General features: G+C 36.8%; 1 protein-coding gene across 2 annotated transcripts; it reads right to left on the bottom strand.

Moving 5' to 3' along the window:
- Positions 1 to 1,174: 1,174 nt before the first annotated feature.
- Positions 1,175 to 24,669, bottom strand: CDC16 (cell division cycle 16). Of its 2 annotated transcripts, XM_037377213.1 has the most exons (18): positions 24,502 to 24,669; positions 22,249 to 22,303; positions 21,227 to 21,324; positions 20,675 to 20,713; positions 19,682 to 19,822; positions 17,628 to 17,787; positions 16,895 to 16,989; positions 16,125 to 16,258; positions 14,368 to 14,447; positions 12,766 to 12,815; positions 11,993 to 12,066; positions 9,578 to 9,703; positions 8,807 to 8,959; positions 8,154 to 8,217; positions 6,424 to 6,485; positions 4,136 to 4,271; positions 3,432 to 3,522; positions 1,175 to 2,329 (listed from the first exon to the last, which is right to left on the bottom strand). In XM_037377213.1, exons 1-18 carry the CDS (start codon positions 24,547 to 24,549, stop codon positions 2,064 to 2,066), a joined length of 1,872 nt encoding a protein of 623 aa, XP_037233110.1. In that variant the 5' UTR covers positions 24,550 to 24,669; the 3' UTR covers positions 1,175 to 2,063. The 2 variants fall into 2 exon arrangements, with proteins under 2 accessions (XP_037233110.1, XP_037233111.1); XM_037377214.1 differs by lacking the exon at positions 9,578 to 9,703 and having other exon boundaries at positions 1,819 to 2,329.
- Between the last annotated feature and the right edge of the window lie 2,127 nt (positions 24,670 to 26,796).

The following is a 26,796-nucleotide window of genomic DNA, read 5'->3' as shown; positions in this document are numbered from 1 at the left end:
AGAACTTGAATTCATGTTCAGTGATGCACAGATGTGGAAAACAGCCAATACCCTGGATTCTAACTATGTATATGGCCTGTACTGATGCAGTGAAGTCTCCCTGATCCAGATGGAGATTCATGACAGCGCTATCAGGAAAAGAGCCAAAGAATGAAGACATAATCAGCCACTGCAAGCAAATAAGGTGGCAAAAGAGAGTAAAAAGGAAATTCAGCATTTTGATTCACTAACAGGTATCCGAGCCCCTGGATAAATGAAGGCCTTCTCACCTAGCAACTGCTTCCACGTAGTGGTCTCCTACTGCTTATTCCTTAGCAATCAGAACCTGGGCACTTGTGAACTCAATGAGCCATGAGACAGATGTAGTGGGATGAGAAGTAGTAGTTTATATTTTCCAGCTTATGCAAAACTCTATACAAAATTGGAAAAAAAAAAAAATCACTCAAAAGTTTACAGCATCAGCCCATTCTTTATACCTATTCATTGGCAAACTTAAATGTAAACATTGTCTTAAAGTTAAAAGGACCATTAATCAAGAGAGATGGACTGCTGGAAAGCAAAAATGACAGCAAGGTTTCAGTATAGGTTCTTGGATTCATCCCTTGTCTCCTCTTAGTTACATGAAGTGCCAAAAAAAGGTATAGGAAATACTTCATATATCACATTAATATGTCAGGTATTTTTATACTTTGGCCCAATACAGTGGATAAAAATTATATCACAATAGCCAAACACACACATTTTATGCTAAAAGTAATTGAAAGTACATATTTAAATGTTAACACTAATGTATTGAGATAGTGTAGAAGTTACATTTTAGATCAATTATTTTTTTGTTGACTTAAAAATAATTTTTGTATTTCATGAAAAAAATCTTTGTCTAAAGAAAAATTGCTAGTTCATGAGTTCTGAATACTTTGCACTCAAGTCTGGACCGCTAAACTTCAAGAAATCCATTCTAAACATTAAATGCCAAAACTTAGCTGGAAGTCACAGAAGAAAATATTATGACAGCTTGTAGCATTACATTCTTAATTTTCAGCCCCACAGTGTGACATATGTGGAAAAGGCAAGAAGAGAAAGGAAGGAAAAAATTCACACAAAATAAGTTCAACATTCACACTAAGAAGGCAAACAGACCCATCTCCTGTTTAGTGGATGAACAAATCACTGCTGCTGTTTCAGAGGCATATGCTTTACTTCTTCATTTTTCAGTGAACTAATGACATTTAAAAATACCACACTTTTAAGAACCATGTATGTGTATTATTCAGTTACTACTTTGCATTGACAAAACAACTATGTATAAAGAGAATTACTGTGGTCCCTACAGCAGTACACTGTGACTTACAACTTTATAATAGCTCTAATTGTGGGAAAGAGTGATTTATCTTAATGTTTATGCCATTCATGTTTGTCTAATCAGCTTATCAAAAACAGTTCTTAAATTATCTTTCAGTAATGCAATATAGAATAATGACAAAGAACTGAAATTAATAACTAAGAGAAAGTATAACAAAATAACATGCTTTATCATCAATTTAATGTATGCCAGATTAGAGTCAAATGATGGAAAACCATTGAAATTGCTCCTTAAAGGAATACATATTTATGAAGTAGTAAGTATAAAAGTTAATGGATTTTTTTGTTTATTTACTAAGAAAGCATTCTCTACAGACAGGATGAAAACTCAGGAGCCACAATAATACTGTATTAAACTGGCTATTCAGTTTAACAACTTGTTAACAGTACCATGTTAACTACTATTTTTAAACGTTCACAGTCTTAGTGATGGCAGACACATGGACCAGTACACAGTTCAGGGAAAAAAACAAGTAAATTTATTTTTTTACTTCATCATGTATGATTAATTTTTTAGAAATAGTTTGTCATGTGTACTTCTTAATCATCCTTAAGGCAAGCATTATTTCTTCTTTAAGTACAGGGTAGTAGTTTGAATTCATATAAAAATAGCAAATTCTTGAAAGTATAACACCATAACAAAAATGCTAAAACAAACATATTACACTTTGACAAAATGAGCTCTCTACCAGCATTTATGGTCACGTACTATGGTCTGACATTGATGTTTCTAACATCATATCACTTTCATTCATTTCTATCTCAAATGGTTCTTCCAACGAGCGACTGGTATCTGTACTCTTCCTTTGATGTGATGTCTCTAATGTTACTATGCCACTTTCATCTAGAGTTTGTCTTTCTATGTCGAATTCTCTGAAATCCCAGGGAGGTGAAATTATGTTCTTTAATGTCTTCATTGTGTGTACATCAAAGTCATAACATCTTAATTTGTCTTTGATCTCTGTTCCTAGAAAAACAGTTAAACCGTTAGTTTATTCCCATGAAAAACTCCCAAAAAATGCATCTCAAACTATCATCCAGAAATTACTACAATTCTCTGCTTTCATACTGACAGGGAGCTGTTGCTGCTTAATCACTAAAGTTGAATAGAGTTGTTCTGAAAAAATCCAGCAGTCTCCTTTTTGAAAAAATGCACAATATAAGTAGTACAACTCTGATTCAAAAGTCTGTTAGAAGTAATTGCCAGTTCCCTTCCCAATTCTCTAAGAGGCTTTTTTTGTTAAGTTACACACAGCACGGTTTGCATTAATGCATATCACACAGCTGCATGGTTCTTCCAGATGTGTTAACTGACTACATATGGAGCAAGACTATTGAGAAGAAACATCTGCTTCAATTGTAAGAAAAATCTGCAGGAAAAACAACAGAGCACACACAGATGGCTTTTACTGGCTTCAGCCTCATTAACATACTTGACAGGACATCAACTGTGTTCATTACAGATAAATCACTAAGTTCATTGAAGTAGAAATATGTTGCTATAAAAGTTGGGAGGGGGCAGAAACTTTTCATAGAATATTTTGAACTGTGGCAATATAATGTATTACTGTCATGAAGCACCTTTTTTTTTTTTTTTAAACTATACACAAAGCTGTATTTTTGGAGTCAGGAGAATTTATCCTGTCTCCACAGAGCAGACTTCTGACATGGTAAAACCACTCTGCCCATATCTCTCTCCAGCAGCATTACCATGCTAACTCCATATTTCTCTTTTATTTTCTCCCCATTTCCTTTGGTTTCTAAGCTGTCACAAATCAGTATTGTCTGTAAAAGAGACCATCACGACCTTCAGTGGCAAAGTCTTTCCTTTATACTGGTAAGAATTTACCGTTGTGATGCTTACAAAAAACAGTGGTCATCTACAATTACTGATAAGTTCTGACTCATTTAGCCATTTACAAAACCCAACAAAACCAACAAAACCCCAAACAAAAACCAAACTCTACTTTGTAAGTTAACTAGGTAATGGTACACAGTCTTTCTTGATGTAAGACTAAGACTCCTCTCAAAGGACTCCATGACTTAAGAGTCACATAAGTGAAACTTACCAATGTAGGCTTCAGAATCACCAATATACATTTCTATGCAATGTCCAAGCATTGTGACTGAAAATGTGTCATCCCTCCTAAGACCAAGGGCCTATTAAAAAAACCAAAACCAAACAGCAGTGAAAAGTATTCAGTAGCAAATAAAACCATTTACATCTTAAGTCCACAACGGTTCTGAGTGTGTTATGTTGCTTGCCAATGCAATCAGAGCATAATCTTCAGTGTAAAAGCAAAAAATTGCACAACTAAAATATTGTCATATGAACTGGCTGAACTAGTAAGCAAGCAAAGCACAAAATCAAAACCAGAAAAGGGTATGTATACAGACAGAGAATCATTCACAAACCATGAAGTATAACGTGTTGCACTTATTGTAAAGGTTCTACTTCAAGGCTTAAGTTGGAAGTATTTTGAATTATTTCAGCTGCATGAGTTTATGTACATAAAATTTGTATGACAAATATGATATTCAATTAATTTACAACAAAGGAGGATCCAAGTACTAAGTTTTTCAAAGTGGCCATTTTTTACCTAATCAATAGAAAACTTAGGAAGATCCTTTTTAAAAAAAGATTAAGATTATAAAAGAAACACTAATTTGGAGGCTTGGTAAAATGTTCATTCTCTGTTCCAAAACCAAAATAGAACGAAACTGTAAATAACAGAATCTGTGACCAGCACTTTAATTTAAGCCAGTTACATACCGTGTGAAAATAGTCAATTGCGCTTTCAAAATTGCCCATTAGACTATGTATGTAGCCAATGGCAGAGTAAGTAGAAGCATTTTGAGGAATTAATACTAGAGCCTGACGATGGTATTCCAGTGCTTCTTCATATTTCCTGTCAGGGTTAAACACAGAATATCTATTAGTAAGCTTCAAGGTGAAAGGTGTTTTTATAGTTTCTTAGCTCAGCGGCACGCCATCCTGCAAGAACTTAAAAATTATTGCTTCATACTCTGAACATAATAGAACGCACAAAAGACTCACAGATATTGACAATTTTCTTCTTCAGTGTAATTGAAAAATCATTGTTCCTCTCATGTAGCACAACAGCTGCATACAGCTAGGCCCCATTTGGGGATGATCTTAGCAATTTGCTATGGTAAATTGCTTTAGATGTTTAATGCTGCTTATTGTAACATTAGCTTTCTTTCCGCAGCTTTCATTTTCCTCCCCAGGGGAGCAAAGGAGCAATACAAGATGAAATCACTCATTGTTCAAAGTAAGAAAAGCTCTCTGGGCAGAAATTTCACAACCCTTAAGTGCTACATACAGGAGTACTTTTGTCACATCCATTTTGCCACCTGCTGTCTCTGCTGTATCAGAAAAGAAGGTTTACATATCCCTAATTTCTTTCAAGTACCAGCCACCTTTTCTTTGAAAATTATCCATTAATTAGACTGCTCATTGCATTTGTTATTTTATAAAACAACAATTAATATACATTATGGCATTACTCTCAGAAATTAAATCATCACATTTGACATCCTAGTTCCAAGTTATTAAAGATAGCAATTGTCTATTCAGAAGAAATTTTAATGTCTATAGTTATAATGAAATTATGCAAAACAGTAAACCATGAAGTTGTTAGAGGACATTAAGTAACAATTGAGGCAGAAAAATTATGCAACTGTTTACTTGCTACACAAACCTTTCGTATGATTTGAATTCTATTTTCACTCATAGCATTTACCTATTAACTACCAATTGACTACCACTGTATTTTAATATACTGCTTTCAAATTTCAAACACATAATGCTAATGACCAGATATATACCCAGTAAGTTTTTTCATAATAGCACAATATCATGTATTATGAACACATATAAATAAGTTAAAAAATTAGTAAATTAGTAAATGAGTAAATTATGACAGAATTTTTTAAATTGTCAAAGCATATGTACATTGCCTAAATTCTAAACTTGATTTTCTTGAAAGATGGTTTACAAGGATGTAGAAATACATTAGGCTGGCTTTCTGAATCTGAATAAATAATAGAATGTAAGTTGTCCTAAGTGTGACGTAAGCAGTTACTAACTTAGCCTAGAAATTAAAAAAAAAAAAAAAAAAAAGGCAAAAGGAATTAGAACTGAAACAAGCATTTTAAAAACCCCTGCAATTATACTCAGGAATAGGTTCCAGAAGCAGCGCCTTTTGTTTGATCTTGGCAGAAGGGGTAACTATTATACATCTGTATTTCATAATGAAAACTAAAACTAATTGGCAATTCAAGCACAAAGCCATTATTACCAAAGCCAAAGCAGAGGTACACTTATATCTACCATAATCACATTCTCATTAGCAGCTTTGAAACAAAAATTACAGTATACACCAACTGGACAACTAAAATCATGACACTAAAAAAAAAAAAGATATGGCACTGATTAAACAAAACACTGGTTAAAATCAGATTCAGATTAAGGTAATTAATGAGAAGACATTTCTCTATGTTAAAACTGTTACAGCTTGCATATGTACTTTGCACTTTCTTTTTCTCTTCCTAGAACAAAAATATGAAATTAAGTATTGAAGCGTGCTCTCAAAACCCACGAAGTAATACTTTATTTCTGTGTTAACGTCACTGAATATTTCACTTTAATAACGAAAATACACACTGATCCAGTTAATTGGCACAAACCCACCTTTATGTTAATTAAATCAATGGACATATTCACCTATGTCAAGACTGGGACAGTATCCAGTTAGAATTCACACCCATACAAGGATCTAAAAGCCTATGACCAAATTTTTATCTAATTAGAATCAATAGTTAAGGAAAAGCTTTTACATTAAGTACTTTAACTTGCATATAGTACACTGGATGTAGGAGGCAATTAACGTATTTACATTCAAAAGCTGATTTACAGAATCTTGTTCTTATAAGGTATTTTTACACTATTCTCATGTGGTACATAATCCTGATATAAGTGAGAAGTAGGCCTTTTGTGCAGTATTCCAGATAAATGTAGCTCCAATACTCTTTGCTTACTTGAGTTTTCTGCAGACATGTCCTAAGTTGTTCAATAAAGGCTCCCACTTATCAACAGTTACCTGAAAAATAATGTAACAATTCAAATAACTGCAGCTTCCCAAATTGTAACTGAATTTTGTCTGCTTAAAAAAAACCCCAATCAACAAACAAATGAACAAGGCAATTCATTCATGACCAAGAAAAATATCACGAGCATTTTCAGTTCTTTTCAAAGCGCATATTTAAGCTAAAAACATTTATTCAATTAACTCATTTTTCTAGTTTTTCCTTTCCCCAAAGCCAATTAAATTTCTTTAAAGGGTCAGCGATATTAAAACTTGGATGTAAAACAAACAACATTTGTTTTCTGCTAAGCTAAAAATCACATGAAGTCTCTCAGCCAAGGAGCACTGAACACCATCCGAATTGGGTATTTGTAAAATAATCATAAATACTGAAGGTCTTGTTCCTGTCTTCCCCTTCATCTGCACTAAATATATGAGCTCATTTACAAGGCACACAGAAGACAATCTGAGCCACCAAAATCCTTAAAAGATTTTTTCCTGGAATTAAAAATTATTTGGACTTGACTGCATTATGAATTTGTGATTCATAACAACATTAAGAGCATTTCTCTCTCTCTAGGTAATTTAGGTGTTTCCCACTAATTCTAAATTTCCATTTGTGTGTTTGTGGATCTGCTGATATTTAGGACTTTTCAATAAACAAGAAAAACGCCCCTGATCTACAAAGTTTGTGGCACGTGCATGAACATTACAACTTTAACTAAAACAGAACAACCATATTTATATGTTGGCGAGTGTATACATTAGTATCTGCGCAATTTCTGTTAGTAAATGTGTGTCTTGACCACATGATAATAGTTTTTTCAGTGCTCTCCACTTCATAGAAGGTTTATTGTGCTCTGGAAGCAGTTTCATTATCTTGATAGGAGATGCTTTAACAATTATAGTAGGATGAGGTGGTGTCCTCATAAACTGAATTCAAGCTAAAAATTGAGAAAACCTGTTTCAAAATTCACAAGAAGCCTGTCACAAGGTGGTACTGTTTTCATTAAGGCATCTTGAGTTACTCTAGTATAATGTGTTTCTTTAGACGAGATGATGACACACAACTAAAATGAACAGTACTAGGTGCGAGCGCATTTGTGTGTTCCAGCATTTAAGAAATCAGGGTTGTAACGAACTACAAGCACGTTTCCTGACAAACCTTTTGCCAGTTGTTATTTTGATTACTTTCAGGAAGTTGGTTAAGCATCCTGTGACCCATTTCCACCCAGTGTCTCTATCTGGTAGAAAGAAAACAAATCCATACCTACAGGATTACATCCAAACAAAAGTAGAAGTCATTCAAGAAATGCCTAACCTTAAGGTGGCAGAAACCATCTTCACATGTGTACCCAGTTCCGCTCTCAGGTCAGGAATGATTGGTCTATTAAGACCCAAGACTTGAGTGCGAGACCAGGATTCTACTCTCTAGTCAACACTTACTTTCTTCTAATTTCATATAGAAAATTTGCCTTTTCATTTAGCATGGAAGATAATGTGATGATTCTCAGCTGAAAACCCAACATACTCAATTACAAGTATATGATCCAAGTTTCAAAGTCAAATTTGTATCATATTGTGTCTATCTCAAAATAAGCACAACATATTCTGTCACCCAATATTACAGAATTTCCTGGAGTTTTACAGATTTATTGTCATGCATATTAGTAGGAAAAATACCTCATTTCCAATAGCTTTGATTTTTTCCAGTGCATCAAGAAACCACTTTTCTGCAGTTTTCCAGCTAAGAATTGAGGAGGTAGGGGGAAAGAAAAGTAAATTAGTAGATTTTTCATTAGTAGTATGAGAAAACTGTATTACAAGGCAGAGTTCTTTGACATTATCTCATCATATGAGCGAAAGGAGATATAAAACCCAGTAATTTACATTTGGCTATATTTTGCATGCACTCAGAACTAACAAGACCAAGTTAAAAAATCAGAAGCAAACCAAAAATATTCACTAAATACTTCTTCTATGTTAGGTTTTTTGAAAATATATTTGGAACCTCCCGAGCTGACAAAATGTTTTGATGTATAAAATTTTATAGCATGCGCGCACTTGTTTGCGGACAGATGCCTTTTCAAGGTATGCCACTACACAATGACAGGCACACAGAAAATAATAATCTATCTCTGCATGTTCCTCAAGCATTAAATTCTTTCCTAGTTCAATCTTAAACAAAGAACAATGTAGAAAGCAAGGGTCTAGAGTAAACACCATATAAACTTGAACTATAGTTTCTTTTGGTTCTGTGCAAGTACTTTAGCAGATATATTGGCACATTACACTGCAGAATAAACCATAATTAAGATTGTATTTTGCAAGCTTACTCTCCATTTTGGAATGCAACTACTCCAACTTCATGCATAACAAAAGGATCTTCAGGTGCAATGCTTAAAGCTTGGCTGAAAAACCTTTCAGCTAACTTCGAGTTGTTGGTCAAACCATATTCCAGTCCAATATAAAGCATTGGCAAATGACACCTGAAAATACATCCAAAACAAACAATCACAAAAAACCAAACATGCACTTACCAGGAATGTTGTTACAAACAAACAAAAGAAATGCCAACTGTGTTTGCATACATTTACGTACTTTCAAGTAAAAGCTGATTTAAATGGTTTTTCCCCCTAGTTTCCTTCCCATATTTAATTTACAAATAGAATATGAAGTAATAATTACAGGGATTACATTTACCAATAACTACAATCAAATGCAATAGCTTTATATGCAATATAACATGATTAATCCATGACTTTTTTTACAACCTTCTCCAGACCATGAAACAGCTGTTCAAGTTATTACTATACAGCAGTTTGACCTGTTACAACAAACATGATTCAGAAATTTCAGAGAACTTTCAGGTAAAACAGATTACCTAAATATAAATCTTGACTTTAAAACTTAAAAAATCACAACAGCAATCATAAACAATGCAGTCAAAGGCAGATGATTAAATTATTTGGGTTTTTTTTCCTCATTTGTTCTCAACCAGATAATTGTTGCAAATGTATTCCTACTGTTTAAAGGGATATAGGTCAATATTCTACACTATTTATGGATTAATTTTAATTTTCCTGACTGTGACATTTTTGACATACCCTTTCATGAGCTGTGCAGCTGTGAAGTATGCAGCCATTGCTTGGTCATGCTCACTCTCAACTGCAAATGAATGTCCATATGCTATCCATGCAGGTCCATAGGTTCGCTCAAGTGTAGTAGCTTTGCTAAAATCAAGAACAAGTCACAAGCAAACACATCTGAAGTTAAATTTAATCTGCTTCAGATGACTACTTACATAGCAATGTTAAGAAAATATTCCGTTAAGACCCGTGGTAAACAAAGTTAATTTTAAAAGTTCAAACCATTCAGCACTTAGAAGTATCACACATTTTCAAGAATGCATTGTATTAGTTCTGTTGCTTTTTGTGGACAGCAGGAATTCTTTTGTATTACTGAACATAAACAATTATATAATAGGTGAATTGGGCAAAATACAGAAGAAAGTAGTAGTGACTCAATGTATTACAAAATTCTAGCTATACATTTCAAAATAAATATTTTCCTGCAAATGTACATTTCACAAGCAGGATACCAAAATAGCAAATGAACACTTAGGTCAAAATGTGTGTTGAAGTTCTGCCATATAAGTGTACTAGCCTTAATGAAAAGTATTTGTCACTGCACAGACAACTGCCGTGCATCAAAATGTCACTCAAGTTCCAAGATGAAGACTGCAATCTGAGCATCCAGACTGCAACCTGAAATCTTTACAGAAAGATGGACTTGAAAATAACCTACAGAGCTTTCTAATGTTCTTGTTTCAGTCTGAAGGCAAGGACATTCATAACTAAACAGCTCATGACAGATGTGCCAAATCTATTTTTAAAGTTTTCTAATACAGAGATCCTGCATGTTCCACAACTAATCTGTTCTATTGCTTAACCACCATTAAACTCTTCATTTTTTCCTAACATTTAATCTAAATTTTGCTTCTCACAGCTAAATTTGTTATTTCTCATTGCAGATCCTAGAGAACAGTTTGTTTGCCATCTCCTGGGACAAAACTTTACATATTTGAACATTTGTATCTTCCCACCGTACATCCTAGACAACTTAAATCCCTCCAAAAGCTTTCCTCCTTGGCCACCTTCTCCAGAATGCTTTTTTATTGCCTTCTCTTGAATTCAATTTGAATGTCTCACATCAACCTTGAGTTCTCCACACATTAACTTGTCAACAGCAACACAATACAATACAGCATTGTTATTATTATAAAAGATGGATTATATTCTACTGCAAATGTCGTCGTCCTAATTGGTGTTCAGATGAAGGAACCCTTTTTGGAGCTATCTGCATCCTTCAGATCTTGCTTCTGGAGCAGCCAGAATGATACTTCCCTCACACGTTACAGGGCACTGCCTGGCTGTGCCTTGTACCCCGTTCAGCATGCTCCAGCATGATGTCCTATGACTCCAAAACAATAATATGGGAGCTTGTATTTTTATCCATGATATCTCCAGATCCTTTTTCTAAAAACTACTGTCTAGCTCATAGTTGTCCCTAGCCATGCAGTTGCATACTATAATTCTTTTCCAAGAAATGTGGGCATCTTGTTACTATTTCAATTTTACCTGACCTTTTTCCTCTTTGCCAGAACTACCACGAATTCTGATGTTTTTGGTTTGGGTTTTTTGCCCCTAGCACATCTATAGACACTTCTTGGCTAGGGATGCTTTCAGATTTAATAAAGATGCTCTTTATTTCACCACCAAACCCACCTATGTCACTCAGCTTCTTGAATAATTTCACACTGGTACTTGCCAGGAATTTCAATAGTTTACCCATAACCACCAGGCATTTAAACAGTGTAAATTACTAACCCATCGTTACATATATTGTCTACAAAGATCTGAAGAAGAAAAATGAAAGCCTTGCAGGTTGATTTACACCTTCTCAGTTTAAGCTTACAGCACCAACACAAATGCCCTACTTCACAGCAACGTCCTGCTCCCCAGCGTTCATTATCAATACACATACAGAAGACCTATAAGAAAGAGCATTGGACTGACTGACCAACCTAGTAAGTCCAAGGCTGCTTGTGCAAAGAAAGAACTAGACCGGACAGCTGAACGTCAGAATCATCTATCTCACTCTTCCCTTTAAAATATGAAACCTGAACCTGGGAGAACACCCGAGTGTCCTTAAGCTAAGAATGGAGGCTTGATCACCTAGGCATAGTTAGCTTGGCAGCATGAGCAAATGCAGGGACTACACCTGCCCATAAGAGGAAGGTGGACTGCCAAAAGAGATTCCACATAAGTCTCTGCATTTTTAAATTACTTCAATGAATGAGGTCTAAACTGGTATATCAAAAACTGGGTGTCAACAAAAGGAATATTTTAGTAGTAGCTGGTTTATCATGGCTTCTGTTTACTTTATGAGCTTACAATCGTGAAATTTGTTTAGCAAGCATGCAACAGATCCCTAAGGAAAACCGGGGAAAAAAATTTTACCTGAGATATCTTCTGGCATGTTCATTTTTGTGGCCAACCATGAGATAGTAGCATCCTACTGCAAACCATGACACCTATACATTAAAATAAAAATAGAATATTATTAAGTATATCACACTGATTTTAGTGAAACATCACCAGAGGTGATGCAAAACAGAGGAACAGATTATAATTGGAGAAGTTAGGAACATTTTCACTGAAATCACAGTCAGCTTTTCAAATTATATTTGATATTACAGACAAGCTAAAACTGCTGGCATGTACACCTCTAACTGAGTTTGTTCAGCCTCATGAAGAGAGCACTAAGTGGAAAGCTTATTGCAGTCTTCAATTATCTAATAGTAAGGAATACAGAAGACAGAGCCAGACTCTTCTCAGAAGTGCAGTGACAGGATGGGAGGCAATGGGTGCAAGTTGCAACATGGAAAATTGAGACTGAGTAGAAGGAGAACAATTTTCATTATGAAGGTGATCAAACACTGAAAAAGGTTGCCCAGAGAGGCATAGACATTTATTACTGTAGCATTTATTTCAAATTATTATTCGAAGTGAATACCTCACATCAAATATATTTTACAGGTACTTTGTTTTAAAAAAAGATCCTTGGTTTAAGAAAATTACAATGCATAGAAAATAAAAGGAACAAACCATTTTTACTAGCTCATCCAGAAATGGATTTTGAATTCTGTTACTCAAACTGATCGTTACATTACAACTTTTAGATGCTTTCACCTAGAAAAACTACCAGTCAGTGAAGGCTTAGAACAACTTACAGGATTATTTGGGTACAAGTCCACCAGTTTGTGAGAGAGATAGAAAAGCTCTACATAGTGGGTAAAAAGAAAATAAAATTAAAACATGCTAAAACATTAAGATGTTTCAAGCCCTTTAGCTTTCTATACAAAATATCCAGAACATCTAATGTTATTAACATAGAAATGAAGAAAAATGTTTTCTGTTTAGTGGTAATGCTTCAAACTGCCTCAAAACAGATTCAGTTTTACAATTAACTAAAAAAAAACCCCAACCCATAAGTCTCCGCAGCACATAAATCAGCAGCTATACATCCCACTCCTTCGGAATTCTCAAACAACTTAGGTGATTAACATACATTAAAATAAGCACCTGTAGTATCATACTTGAATGTGTCTTGTCAAGGTAAACCACCACTGAACTTCCTATACCTAAAAGGTATAACATACTAGAGGCTAGATCAATTTCTAAGTAGAGTCCTGTGCATTAATATGCTGAAAACAGGACAAAAGCAAATAAATTATTATACTACTTGGAATAATTCTAAGTGATTACTTATGTAATAAAAATAATAATTCTAGTTATTAGAATAACTTACTCCAGGTTTTCTAGCAACAACGGAAGTAATCAGACATAGGATAACATTTCTATTGCCTACGCAGTTTCAAAAGAAATAGCATTATGGTACATAAAATTTCTATTTCTTTAGAGTACAGTGGTCTTAAATTGATGAGTTTGTCCTGGAGTACTTTGCATCAATTCTCAGATTCAGAAAAATCAAACATGAAGACTGGCATACAAAATACCAGCTTATTTACAAAATGCTTCTCAAGGCAGACACAGAAGAAAAATCAAGAGTACTGGCCACATTTTCGGATGTAGTTAACTGAAAGTACATTCACTAAACATTGAGAAGTACTAGTACACGTAATGATCTATTTGCCTACATGCAATGCACCATCCTTTGAGAGACTGCAAATCGTATGAGCTCCTTATTCTATTTTCCAATTGATTTTAAAGACATTCGAGCTCCTCGCTTGATTTGGATGTTTATATGCAGTCTGAAATCAGAAGCCATCCCAGCTGCAAGCAAGCTATTCCTGTAATTCCCAGCAAAGGTGCTGCATGATTAAGAACTTGTTTAAACTAAAAAGAGGCCTTCACAACAGCAAAGGCAAGAAGAGTCTAGAATTTTTCCTAACACAGAATAATCATGTCCATCTAAGCATACACACTGATGAAGAGTTTCTTCTAGTTAAATTTAATGTATTTTACTTTTGAGCAGAAAAAGTACACTCTATGAAGATCACCTCAAAACAGAAACGAAGCAGTGTAGCGCACTAACTTTCTGGCCACACAGCCCAGTGCTTAAAAGACAGTGACACTCATGATCATGAATGAAGACTCCTTGCATAACTACTTCCCCTCTTCAGCCTTGCTACCATCTCTGAAACCCCCTTCTTTTCTGGATACCACTGTTTTCTTGAAACTGCAGATAGGAGGAACAACATACGTCATTTTTAAAATGGTATATAAGGGGGTTTCCTGGCATCTTTAATTCTTTTTTAAAATTGAAGCTTTACAATCTTATTTTGACTCATAATAAATGTTGTATTTCTTACCATTTGCTTTATTAAGCTCCACAAGTGTCCCTATATGCACAGGTAAACAATTTGCATGGAAAGGATCTTTTTCCATTACTCTGGAAAAATAAAAAATAAAAAAAAATCTGCAACACACATTTCAAAAATTGTAATGTTTTATAAGTAAGTTGTTTTATAGTATGTAATGTTCCAGTTAATTACCACTTTAGGCACTGGAAAACTACTTGTGACTAGAAGGTAACTATTAACAGCATAATAGAAGGCTATCTTAAAACCAGAAAAATAACTATTAATTTAACTTAACAAAAGAGGATAACAGAAAATTCTGGCAAGCTGAATATACAATAAGGAAAACAGAATACAATGCACATTTGTTTGCAGGTCACTTCAAATTTAACCGGCAAACGGCAAGCAACGTTTCTGTTCATCTTTTCCATATATCTGACAGCAACTTTCAAGCAATAGTCCTCAACTTTCTGAGCTTAAGTCTAAGCAGTATGCCTTAGGAAACATACTTAGCTCAGTTTTAAATTTTTATTTCCTGTGGCATTTAGAAATGGATGATAGTCTCACAGACAACAGACTGCATGCAGGACATGGCATGTAGGCATGTGCCCTTTTTGTTAGCATTTGGTGAACTAGGAAGAGAAGAAAAAGATGTCTTAAAATCTATTCACAGAATCTCTTAAATCAAAAGTACATTATGACTCCATTCTCTGAGAAGCATGCCTTGAAATAATTAAAAGTTTATTTTTAAAGAGTTCAAATTATTTCAAATGAGAGGTATAAAAGAACATATAAACAAGTATATTAAATGCTCTCTTGAAGGGAGTCTAAAACTTTGAAATTATATGGACTTCTCAGACTCTCATATCCAAGTTTTAGCATCTGTGATAGTCTCCCACTAAGGAGACATTAACTCCTGCCACTTTCTGCTAGACACACTGTGGAAATTAAGTTTCAGAAACAAATCTGCACTCGTATAATTTTATTGACTTAATTGGAGTCATTTATTTCAGTAGGATCATGATTTTACTCAGATTTTTAAATTCACCCTGTCAGCATTCTCTACAGCCTTTCCAAAAATCTTGTCTGTACTCAGCTCCATAGGATATTCTACATAGTGATGGCTTGCTTCTGGTAAGAAAAAGCTTTACTATTAAAAAAAAAACCAACCCCCCCTTCTATTCTATATTACTAATATTCTGAGGCTATGCATTACATACATAAAAATACAATTTTCTTAAAATGGTTGTTGTCAGACCAGCAGAAAAAATAGCTCCCCAACCATGTGTTCAGATTTACAGTAGTTGAGAAGCAATCCATGTTGTTCTGACCCACACAACTGCACAGCAGCGTATGCCTGGGCTACATTAACAACTGAGACACAATACTCAGCACATTAAAATTAACATAACTTTTAATCAGCCAGAGAAATCATACTTCCTAACTAACCTACTGATTCAAACCTGTTCATTCTGAAGGCCAAGAAATAGGTAGAGAGAACACAGAACTGAAGGTACCAGAGTAAGGAAGAGGATGGATGAAGGGAAGTGCAGCACAGTGCTGGAGTTTTGCTTTGGATATTTCTGCTACACGTCATAAAAATAGTATGTCTTGCCAGACACAAACTACACATTTTAAATACCTGTAACTCTGTATCAAATGGTTATGTATGTCAACCCATTGAACAATGATATTCACTGTAAGTCCAGGCATACTTATTATACCTCGCTATATGAGAAAAACCCCTCAAAGTTGCTTTGTATACTTACACAGAAGTAAGCTTGTAACACATTTTGAAATCACAGTTATAATAATGTCTTTCGGCTAAGGATACTACCACATCGAGGTTTTCCTGAAGACCATCTACTGATTCAGGAATCAGTGTTTCACTGGGTTTATTATACTGAAAGGCAAAAGAAACAGTATGTTAAACTACAAACAACCTAAAATTAGATAGTATAACTATTAGTATTTTTAGTTCTAAAAGAATACTTAAGAATACCAAGTTTCTTAAAATTCTTCGTTTTAAACTGAAAGTCCATAAAAAACCTGCTTGGTAAAATGCTTCTTTATTAGAACATAAAAGGTGCTTGCCAGTGTCAACATCTTAAGTGTAGGCTGCAGAAATGAACAGTAAGCAATATACAGTTGGCTTTCAGTGTTCTCACATTTCTTTGGAAAAATAGTCTGGAATAACATTGTCAGTTACCTGAAAATAGTAGGATATAGCATTTTGGCTACATTATTAATGTTCTTTTTCCCCACCCAGAAGTTTCTCAAGAAATGAAGCTAAAAAAAAAATATCAGAATTTCAAGTTGACACCACACCAGAAAATACTGGTTATACAAACAGTTTATACAAAACTGTTATAGTACCCCCATAAAGTGATATCTCCAGCATCATAAATTTTAAAATAACCAAAACTACAAAGCCCTTATTTATTCCAGTGTTCAGAATAAATGGAATCAAAGAAAATTTACACATGAAGTCAAGACTTCAAATCAATTCTCCAGCTTTTTAGTCAGTTTTGTGGTTTACCTTTTTCAATTTATTCTCAAATAAAAAGTGAAGCAATTCTTGTTCTTCTTCTGTACATTGTCTGCTAAGAGGTAGAGATTCAAGAAGTTCTTTTTCTATGTGGATTTAAAAAAAAGTGGTTATTACAGAAGAAATAGCAAGATCCAACATTTTAAGAACTTAAGAGATGCAAAGAATTTTATGATGCTCAACCCTAAACTACAAGGAAGACAAAAGTACAGATACACTGAAACAGATAATACTACTAATTATGGAAATCAATGATTCAGTACTTCGGCTTTTCTTCTAAACTTTTAGATAACATTTAATAGCTGAACACCACTGTTTTTATTTACTCTGCATGTCAAATTTTACCACTCAGAATGGTATATTAACCAATATCTCCTACAACTAAGTAAAGACCACTAGGGTTTTGTAGATTCAAATCTTGTGAAGTTGAAGACACGGGGAAAACATTGTTCAGGCTAAGCAAAGAGCGTGGGAGCTTCCAGAGCTAACAAACAGGACAGCTGGGTTACTTTGTTTCTTTTAGTTCTTAGCACTGCAAGGCCAAAAAATCAAGTTCAAATGTAAGTTTGAGCAGATGAGAATTTTCACTAATTTCATACATTTTCTATTCTCAAAATTTTCGAGTCTGTTACTTGCAGTATTGCTTTAATTTTTATCCATGAAAAAGGCAGAGTGAGAAAGCAGCTAAGTTTTACTTGTATTTGAGAAATACTGCTATCCAGACCTTCTTGTGCCGTCAGCATATGGTGCGATGTTAAAAGATCAAATGCTTCAAAGCAGTAAACATCAAGCTTCAAGGCCTCTTTGTAGCTGTATGTTGCTAGGGTTCTATTATCCAAAGCATCATAGATCTTCCCTCGCAAAAGGCATATAGAGCTCTTGATCTGGTGGAAAAGCAGGGCTGAAGGTCAAAGACTGAATCAATATTTGCAATTTGGTTTGAGCACAAATCAAATGGGCTCCCTGAAAAGTAAAAAGCATTTCATGTATGATAGAACCCGGTTTTCTAGTGCTGTCTTTAAATAAAATATTGTCTCTACTACCTTAAAAAAAATAATCAAATGAATGCTCTCTCAGATAATCTACTAGCAAGCAAACACATACTTGAAATAAGTTGAAGGAGGCAGAATTTATCTTTTCTACTTCTGGCACCCAGCTCTCTGATATACTAAATTCCCTTCATACTCAACATAGGGAAATCGTCACTTCCAAAGGTAATTCACTTATCTGTTGACTATTAAACCACATATTTCATGCAAGACAAGAATGACCACAGCAGAGATGAAAAAGACCAAATCAATAGACTCAGCTACTCTGAGCAGAAAAACATATTCTTCTTTTCAATCCAAAACACAGATGTTTCAGAAATGAAAGTAGTGAAAGATCACTATTACCATAGTTAAAGTTGTGCTAAGATGTCTAGCAACTAACATGTCCTTTCAAAACTCCCTAGATGGGTGTTTAATTCAGTCAGAAGGCCACAGAAGTGCCAGCAAGTTACTTAAGAGAAAGTTAACATGTTACACACCAACATCATCAGACAGACCAACTGTCTCAGCAGTCCCCACGCTAGAAATAACACTATAGCTGCATTAACAACTAATAAACCCCAAGGGGCTGCTACGGTGATAATATTGTTACCAGCTCAGAGACCAGTCATTCTTACTCTGGAACTAGGGCCTGTGCAAACTAATCAAATTAAGTTTAAAAAGCCACATTCCTAGAGAAGAGTTTGGTCTAAAATTTCTTCAAGCAGAACCCACTTCTCTCCTTTGGCAAACCAAACCTGTCCTCACATTAGTGAACTATATTATCACAAGCATTTGTGAAGGGAAGGACTGATAAAGCTGAGTTTTTTGGCCAAGTTCTTTTTCAGTCAAAATAGTTTCCCAATTTAGTTCAATAATCAGTCAACAAACACCTGTCTGGGCCAGAGTGCCATGAAACAGGGAGAAAGAATGAACAGCCAAAGTTGAGAGACTTCTTCCTTTGCTTGCGGTGGTAGCTTAAATGTTCCCATTAAAGGTATACTACAGTAACTTCAGTCTAACCTGCTTCTCCCTTATGCCCATCAATACCAGCATTTGAAATCAGTTCACGTCGATGATTTAACCCATTTTGCTACTTCAGTCTTACAGGGAACATGCCATCTGTTAATCACCTTCACTGTAGTTTCAGCTAATATCAATTCCTAACTCCAAAAATAAAGACTATTCACAGACTCTACAGCCTACACACAGTACTGATCCCTTTTGACTGTGCACCTATATAGAACTTTTTCACTGAGCTTCAGAAACTTTACTTTCACATCACATAATTTTCAAGTGCGATTAAAAAATGTAGCACTGAGAATAAGGTTAAGGAAATACTTGATTGTAAGTAACTGGAGGAGAAGAAAACTTGCTTTGTTATCTCAGAACCTGCAGCCCAATTGAAAGAAATGTTAGTTTACATTATCAATACTGAAATAGCAGCATAGAGCTAAAAGACTACAAACCAATGGCAGATCATGAACTTCCTGCAAAGCGTCTGCAAATAATTTATGGGAAGTTGTTGAAAATCAGTCTTCATTCTAGCAGAACAAGTTATTTTCATACAGGCAAGCTAACACATGACTTCTGACCAAAAGGAGAACAATTCATCACTTTTAAAAATTACATTATCCAAAAAAGAAAGCTTAAACAGAGTCTCAGATTCATACAGCAGTAAAATCACTTTCCGACTTCACACATTGTTTTCTCAGTTATAAAAATACTTGTTTAAAAAAATGTTACTTACAGAGGATTGTGACATCTCCCAGTCTGTGGTAGAGTCTTTCAATCCACTTTCATCCTTCAAGTACTTTTCAAAAAGTCTTTTGTTGATTGGCTCTTCCATATCAAGAATATCAAGGGCCTGTTGATGTTCTTTTGCAGCATACTAGCCAAACATGTGGATGTAAAAAACAAGGATGGGATTTGAAACATCTGTACATAAAGCACCAATAAACACAGTGTCACATTTGAAAGGCACAGATTAAAACAACCAGTGCTTATCAGCAGGTTTTTCATGCATGCATATTCTTATTTGGACATATGTCATTTTATAATTGCAGTCAAATATTTTACTAGTCATCCAAAAAATTATGGAATTAACACCTACAGAAAAATCTATTATTCAGCATTATGCAATCACAGAAGAAGATATGCTTCTAAAAAAAGTTAATACGGGTTTTAGTAAAATAAAATAAAAAAGTAAAAAAAAAAGAAAAAAGCAGCACATTATTTCAAATGTCTACATTTAATCTACCATTAATCAATCTATTAATTAATCTACAATCAATCAATCTATTAATTGATTCAATTGCCCTGTGCAAGCACTACATTTTACTATTTATGTATCACATTTTACACAGAGGTATAAAGCTCCAAACTATACTTATAAAACCAAAAATCACATCTCCTCTGGTCAGACTACAACCAACCAATTAAAAATGTAAACATGAAGACATGAGACAAAAGTGGTTCATGTGCTTTCCCCACAAAATATTAGAGGAGTATTTTTCTTTCCTGGAAAAAAAAAGGTCAGTGGGATTTCTTCAGAACAGTAGCACAACAGATACTCCAGCAACCATACTGAAGGTTAAAGAATGAAATCAACTGTCGCAAAATTTAAGCATGTTATTCCAACAAACACAGACATCTACATTGCCTGTCAGGTACCTAATCTTCCCAGGATGCATCTTTTATTTAGTTTGGTTTGTCACCAATAAAGGTTAAAACGTGTACTCACATGACATCTAGCTGCAAGGTAGCGACACGCTTCATATAACTGAAAGAGACGTTTCATACATATTAGTTATAAAGACAGAGCAAGTTAACTTACACTGCTGGACTCCATGTTGCTCCTCTCCTTTTTCAGTTGTATGGCTTCATCCCTCTCACCTCCAAAAGTCTTTCTTGACCAAAATGACTAAGTCTGTATCACTTTCACTACTATTAAACTCTCAAAAGACAATTGCTTCACTCTTGTCTTCACCACTCATTAGCAGAGCGGAAAGACAATTCAAACAACTACACCTGAAGTGACACTCCACCTTCCCATACCTGCTATACTTACATCCTTGGACACCTTCTCTTTTCTGTGACCCTATCTGGGGCCAACATTTTCAATCTGGCTGACTGAACACAGGACTACACTTGGTTCAGATAAACTACATCATGCAGGTTTTTTAATTAATTTTCCCATAAATCTTATCCTCTGATGGTGAAGTAGTCACTGTGGTTTGCAGAAAAGGTTTAAAAGTGTAATAACAGTAGTAAGTCTTTGACGAAGATGACTTACCTTATCCAACTTACGCGATCGAAGGGCATGTGCTGCCCTATGATACTGAGCTGTTAGGTAGAGACACTGGGCCAGCCAGTAGATATCTTGTGGTTCCTCTAAAATAAAAGAACAAATTATAAACCATTGATTTATAACGTATTTTTAAACACTTCCACTTCCCTAGAAAAGTATTTTTCCCCACTCCAGCATCCTATCAGATTACAAAGTCATATTTTTTATATATACACATATGTATGTTTATAAGCAACTTAGACTATCCATCAGTGAGAGATTAAAATGAAAAAATAATCAGATTCTAACTTTAAAGATATCAGATAGTGCACCAGACAGTGAATACAAAGAATCTCATACCAGAGGTGTGTTATGAGGACACAACAGTGATACAGATCTAAAAAAGTAGCAGTTGTAGGTTACCCTGCCCTTGGACATAGGGCAGAAAAAAACCCCAGAATTGTGTCTCTCAAAAAAGATCAGTGGGAACCTAACAACAGTGAAAATGAAAGCGCTAGACCTCTGCAGCTTGAAGTTATGACTGCAGAAGCACAATTTAGTACTCTCCTACTTTATTGGCAACCAAAGCTTTCATGGGATCAAGCTCCTAGAATCATTTTAAGAAGTGTAAATGGACCACAGCTGTAGGCAGACACAGGCTACCAGCATCAACTCACTCCATAAAATTGCATTCTATTTGTCACCCAGAGCAACTGTGAATCCTGTAGGAAACCAACCTTGACACTCACAGTTCTTTTTTTTTTTTCTTTCTTTTTGTCCCTTAAAGCAGGCAAACCTTAAGGTTTGGCCAATCATCACTTTTAACACGGAGTTCAAAAGGGAAGGAAGATTGGCTCTGTTCTTTTTGGAAAAATGGCATTTCAGAGATCACAGAAAAGCACTCACACCCTTACACCAAACTCAGAACTTCAGTATTTAGCCAAACAGCTTTAAAAAAATCACCAACAAAACCAAAACTGAACACTATCAGAAAGAAGTTAATAAAAATTTAAAAAGCAACTACTTACCATGAGACAATGAAGCTACTTTGTCTGCCCAAAACAGGGCGCTTTGATACTGCTGCTGTAAAAGATGACAGAAATAATTAGTATTTTTGGGGGGTTCGCCTTCCTGTATTATTTTGAAATACACTGTATATCCTTCACATTTAGTATCTTATGCATGTAGTCTCTAATGAACAGTGATATACATTTGAGATTTTTATAAGCTCAAAAAATAGTTTTAAAGGGCCAGTACTGTAACTTCTAAAGGACATAAAAAAATAATTCAAGGTGGGTTTGTTAATTTTTCCCCAGTAAAATGCAGGTATCTTTGACCAAAAAGTAGACACCACCTAAGTATGGAAATAGGTCACTAGTTGATTTGCCATCACTGAAAAAGTAGCAAGAATCCCCCCTTCCAGTTAAAATAAATGCTACATTTTAGAAGAAAGAGAATACTATGTATAAAAAAAGGACATACAAATTACTTCAGGAAACTTCAGCAGCAGGATCTCTGCTTAAGAAATTTTCATGCTCCAGTCAAGATGCTTTAACCTCACACAAAACCACAGTCCCTATGCGAATCTGCCCTTATTCCTAGATATACAGTTTCACTGTTAAGTCTGCAGTTCAGGAGAAGTGGGTGAAATAGAGAAAACAAGTGGCAACTAGAGAACCAATAGAAGCAGAGTTTGCAGGTATATCCATCCCACTAACTCGGCTAAGATTGCATCAGATTTGGGGTTCTAGGCAAAATCTCGTTGAATTGGCTGGGATTATTCTCTAAGAAGATCAGCAAGGGCTACTATTGTTCCTTTCTACCCTTCATGCTATGAGACATGATATGCTTCCCAGGATTCTGCTGGACATTTAACAGATACCTTGCCATGGTAAAGGACTTGTAACACTAGAAAAGCCTTAATCACTTTTGCTCTTTCCTGCAACGTTACAGCTTCAGTTTGTTACATGTAAACCTTAGAGACTGTTCTATGCATTTAGAGCAGAGGTCTGGCAGACTTTACCAAAACACACACTGAGAGCCACTCTAGTCCTCAGAAAGCACTATGCTCCATGACCTAAGGGGTCTCTTCTATCCTGTGTTCCCACATTTCCTCCTTGATGGGGATTAAGAATGCCCAGCAAATGTGGCAAGAGAATAGTTTGGTTTCAATCTGCACCTCCAAGAAAAATAAAATCACCATCACCACCCTCCCAAGCAAAAAAAAAAAAAAAACAACCAACCCAAAAAACTAACCAACCACCAAACCCCCAGATATGTAATAGCTGTCTACAAGAACTAAGGTTTAAATAACTCTCAATAGCACAAAAGAGAGACATAATCCAGGTTCACAGGGCACTATATATTTTCTGTTAAATTCTACACCACTTCTATAGTTCTACAGTGCTACAAGCCGACTATATTACACAAAGAAGCACTCCCACATTCCTCCTGATGCCCCCTCCTCAGAACCACACCAGTGCCGATATAGCTGTGTGGCAAAGCAGCTTGGTGAACCAGTTTAACTCAAATGAGTACAGCAAAACAATAAAATAAAATTCGCCACATTAACTTGGGTCCCTGATCAATCTTTCAGTCAGACTCGCTGGCCACACACCCAAATGCCTGTGCTAACTGAAGGGATGGGTTTCTCTCAGGAGCGATGTCAATACCAAGGGTCTGAACTAGAAACAGAGCAGCAAAGTTCCATGCTATATTTAATCTAATTTATTAATGCATTTTTCCTCTTGCTTTGTTTGTTTGTTTGCCCTGCAGCAACATAATTGCTGAACCCATCAACAAACGGCAACAGCCGCCCGCAGCGCCGCAGGTCAGCGCGGCGGCATCTCCAGCCACCAAGTAGGCACAGCCCGACTTGCACAACCCGGGAGGTGGCCATCCTGCAAACACGCCTTCGCCACACAGCGGCCCTACCGCTCCCACACCGAGCTCTCCGAACGAACGAACGAACGAAGAGGAAACCACGACCCCGCCACCCCCCGCCGCGCTCCCAGGCGGCCGCAAGCCCCGCTCCCAGCCCAGGCGGCGCTTCCGGCCCCCCGCACCCCTCACCCACCCCCCGCTCCCTCCCCTTCCAGGGCAAACGGGGCATAAATTAAAAATTAGCTCCCTCCCCGCGGCTACAGACGCTGGCACTGCTGCCCCCCGCCCCCCACCCCAGGCCTCCCTCCCTCCGGGAGCCGGGCCGAGAGGGGCTTGGCCTGGGGGAAAGCCGGCGGGCCAGCCGCCCCTTCCCCAGCAAACCCCAGCCCGCGCCTCACCTGGTCGATGTACTGCCGCACCCGCCTCCTCAGCCGCTCCAGGTTCATCCTCCCACCCGGCCTGAGGGTGAAGCGAAGGGGAGGCGGCCCAGACGCCAAGCCCACCGCGCCACCAGCGCCGGCCTCTCCGCCACCCGCCAGACGAGGCGCCCAGCCCGGCGGTGCCGCACTCAAACCCGCCCCCGCTTCCTTCCCCGCCTCCCTCACAGAAACAGCGCCCAGAGCTCATCGTTCCGGGAGCGCTGACAGCCGCCGGTGGAGGGGGAACCCCACCGAGCGGGCTGGTGCCCCCCTTAAATTTACTCTGTGACTTTTCTCCGCAGTCCATCCCCCGATAAATTTATTCCGAGACTCTTCTCCGCAGTTTTGAGGCAAAGGCTTGCCTCTGTGAGAGCCCCTATAGAGACCCATTGCCCTGAGACACACCACCACCACCACCACCACCCCCCCTTGACTACTTGCGGCCTTGAGGTGAGCAGATTTCCTCAGGACTTTGCAGTGATGGTGGACGGTGTGTCAGGAGGTTTTCTGCAAGTCCTTCATTGCCCAGTCATTGTTGGTATCACCCAGATTAGGGAAACATTACCGACTATGACACTGCTGAAAAATGTCAGCTGAAAAACTGGTAATGTGAAGCATTAAAATGCCTGATTTGAAATAATTCAGATGCTGGCCAGCACATCTATGAGCGGGTATGCCTGGTACAAGAGCAGCAGTCACCTGTGTTTGCTTGGATGGAGAAGGAAAAGCCATGTCAGAGTCAAGTGTGGGGAAGGCCACAAAGATGGCAGCTGGGTGCCAGCAAACAGTATCCATTTGAGACAAACGGATCCACGTGCCTTCTCTGGATGTATCTGCAGTAGCTGCACTTTGAGGTAAAACTGACTTCAGTGATTTCCTCCTGTTACTAGTTAGGTCAGCTTTTCATCTTGCACTGTGTTATCCTTTCGGGGTTTGCGCTTCTCTGGCACTGTTTAGTGTGTGTGCTGCAGATGGCAGGTACTCATTTTATGCCTACAGTAAAGCATAGATTTATTTTGCTTTTTTTTACTCAACTGCATTTATAGGTCTGCTACTTTTTCACATTTTGATAACCAAGATCTTGAGGAAAGCAAAATCCTTGTTCATCTTTCCATTAGATCACATACAGAAGAAACTAATCCTTTTGACAGTAGTTTCTTTAGATCTAACAGTCCTACCTAGTGAGCATTATCATCATGCTCAACTTCCTTAAAGACACCTTCAGGTGTCCAAATAGCTTCCATGGCAGAAGAGAGGATGCAATCAAGCTTTTGTACCTTCAGCTCTCTAAAACCTGTGGCTTGTTATGAGCACTACCACACCACTCTCATTTGTTGGTTTAAAAGCTCTTTGAAATTAGTATGGTTAACAGCATATGTATTTGTCAGTTTGTGGATCTTTCTATGTACAATAAAAGATGTTTGAACAAGATGTTAATACGTTTTAAAACTGCTGAGCAGTGGAGCCCGCAATTTGCCCATAAGTAGCATGTTTCCCTTTTAGACCAGGTGCAATGTAACTCATCAGAGCTCAGTGGCTTCTATTCAGCATGAGGTATCAGGACAGAAAACTGCAGGAACTCAGGGAGAACAAGATGAATTTAGATATCATAGAATCATAGAAGGGTTCGAGTTGGAAGTGACCTCCAAAGATCATATAGTCCAACCCCCCTGCAATAAGCAGGGTCATCTTCAACTAAATCAGGTTGCCCAGAGCCCTGTCCAACCTGACCTTGAATGTTTCCAGGGTCCGGGCATTTACTACCTCTCTGGGCAACTTGTTCCAGTGTTTCACTACGCTCATCTTGAAAAGCTTCTTCCTTAGTCTGAATCTACCCTCTTGTAGTTTAAATATCTCAGTAGAGGACCAAGTTTGAAACATGAAATGCAGAACAACAAAAAAAAAGAAATAAAATATAAAAATTAGGAGTTGGTGCTAACCTCTAAGATGAAAGTCTTGGCTGGGGAAGAAAAAAATATGTACAGGAAGTGTGGGGGTTGGAAGAGAAGAAAGCGCTCTTGTTGGGGATGGGTGACAGTTAAGAGCAGCCATAGTCACAGGGAGCTGGTCTGAAGCGCAGAGAGGACCTGTGATCTACAGGAGCTTGGAGGGCCCCAGGGAACACTATGAAGGTGAGTAAACAGGCACAGAAATGCACATAGAGTATGTTATTACTTTGTTAGCATCTATCTAGTTCTTACATTGTCAAAGCAGGGTACATCATTTCAGATTGCTCTGTAACGTCTGTGTGTTATGTGCTGCTTTCTTGTGCTC

Source organism: Falco rusticolus, chromosome 2 (genome assembly GCF_015220075.1).
Source record: "Falco rusticolus isolate bFalRus1 chromosome 2, bFalRus1.pri, whole genome shotgun sequence".
In the NCBI taxonomy this organism is placed as follows: Eukaryota; Metazoa; Chordata; class Aves; order Falconiformes; family Falconidae; genus Falco; species Falco rusticolus.
The sequence above is the reverse complement of the archived record's forward strand: the minus strand, read 5'-3'. Positions and strand labels throughout refer to the sequence as shown.